This window comes from Austrofundulus limnaeus, unplaced genomic scaffold (assembly GCF_001266775.1).
Source record: "Austrofundulus limnaeus strain Quisiro unplaced genomic scaffold, Austrofundulus_limnaeus-1.0 Scaffold203, whole genome shotgun sequence".
NCBI lineage: Eukaryota > Metazoa > Chordata > Actinopteri > Cyprinodontiformes > Rivulidae > Austrofundulus > Austrofundulus limnaeus.
This window is the reverse complement of record NW_013952605.1, coordinates 353,980-355,165: the sequence shown is the minus strand read 5'-3', so window position 1 is coordinate 355,165 and position 1,186 is coordinate 353,980. Positions and strand designations below refer to the sequence as shown.

General features: G+C 39.0%; 1 protein-coding gene across 1 annotated transcript in view; it reads left to right on the top strand.

Annotated features, from left to right (window-relative positions):
* The window catches only part of svila (supervillin a), a gene marked incomplete in the record, with an annotated part of 61,379 nt that overhangs the window by 46,695 nt on the left and 13,498 nt on the right, over positions 1-1,186 (top strand). The window contains 1 exon segment of the mRNA XM_014018823.1: positions 300-431. Coding sequence (XP_013874277.1) covers positions 300-431 — 132 coding nt within the window.

The following is a 1,186-nucleotide window of genomic DNA, read 5'->3' as shown; positions in this document are numbered from 1 at the left end:
CACACACACACACACACACACACACACACACACACACACACACACCACCTCACACTATCCTGGGCTGATAACCTGTACTGTCTGTAATCCAGAGTAAATCCACAGCAACAGGAATACTGTTTTAGTAGTTTARCAGTCCCAACATRGTGGTGCAATTTCTTCATATTCAAACCATATATCCTGCTAACATACATTAGTTAGAAGTCCAGAAGKGTGTAAAAAGATGAAGCATATTTAGATATACCATATAAGCACAGGATAAAATCACCTTTCTGTGCATCTGTGTGTCACCAGGTCGRCGACACGTCCAGACCAGGCTGGTTGAACCCAGAGCCTCCTCGCTGAACAGTGGAGATTGTTTCCTGCTYATCACACCCCACCACTGCTTTGTTTGGATTGGAGAGTTTGCCAATGTCATTGAGAAAAACAAGGTGAGCAGCTATTTGTCTGGAATACTAAATAAGCACTGAATAATACAGGAAATGTGCACTTCTGCCAAGATTCAGAGAGGTTTTATTATAACCTTCTGCCAAAGACAAAACAGCAATAACTCAGCCAGTTTTGTGAGTATTGAGATCAAATTTGGTGTGATAATAGCTGAGCTTCATCTTCAACACATTTCTATTAGTGAAGATTGAGCCAGGGCTGTACTTGTCATAAAATGTTAGTCAAAGTTATCCTTTAAAATATCTGGTGAACCACTGGATGAAATTTTATAAAACTTAGTAATCGGTGAATATTCATCGACAACTACCCAATTCAATATAGCTGTCATAGCTAACTGACGTTTGATAACACAATAATGGGTATACCTGTAAAACTTCTAGGCTTTGAGCTAAGGTTTGCTGAAAAACAAAAAAAAGACTGTCAGTTTTACAAATATTGAGTCAACTTTGTGTAGTAGTAGCCAAGAGTATCTCAAACACATTGTCCAAGCACCACACATTCACCATCTCAGTCAACTCTTTGGTCTTTTAGCAAAATATCTTGTGATCCACTGGATGGATTGTATTGAAACTCTTAAAAAGTAATAATTGTTACATCTACAGTTCATTAACCTTTGCAGTCAACCCAATTCAAGATGGCTGCCACAGAGACCAATCTAACACAAAAATAGCTGTAATGGTGCGTTCACACCGAACACGATTTCAGCTTCAAAATCGCAGCCAACGCTGAAGTTTGAAGC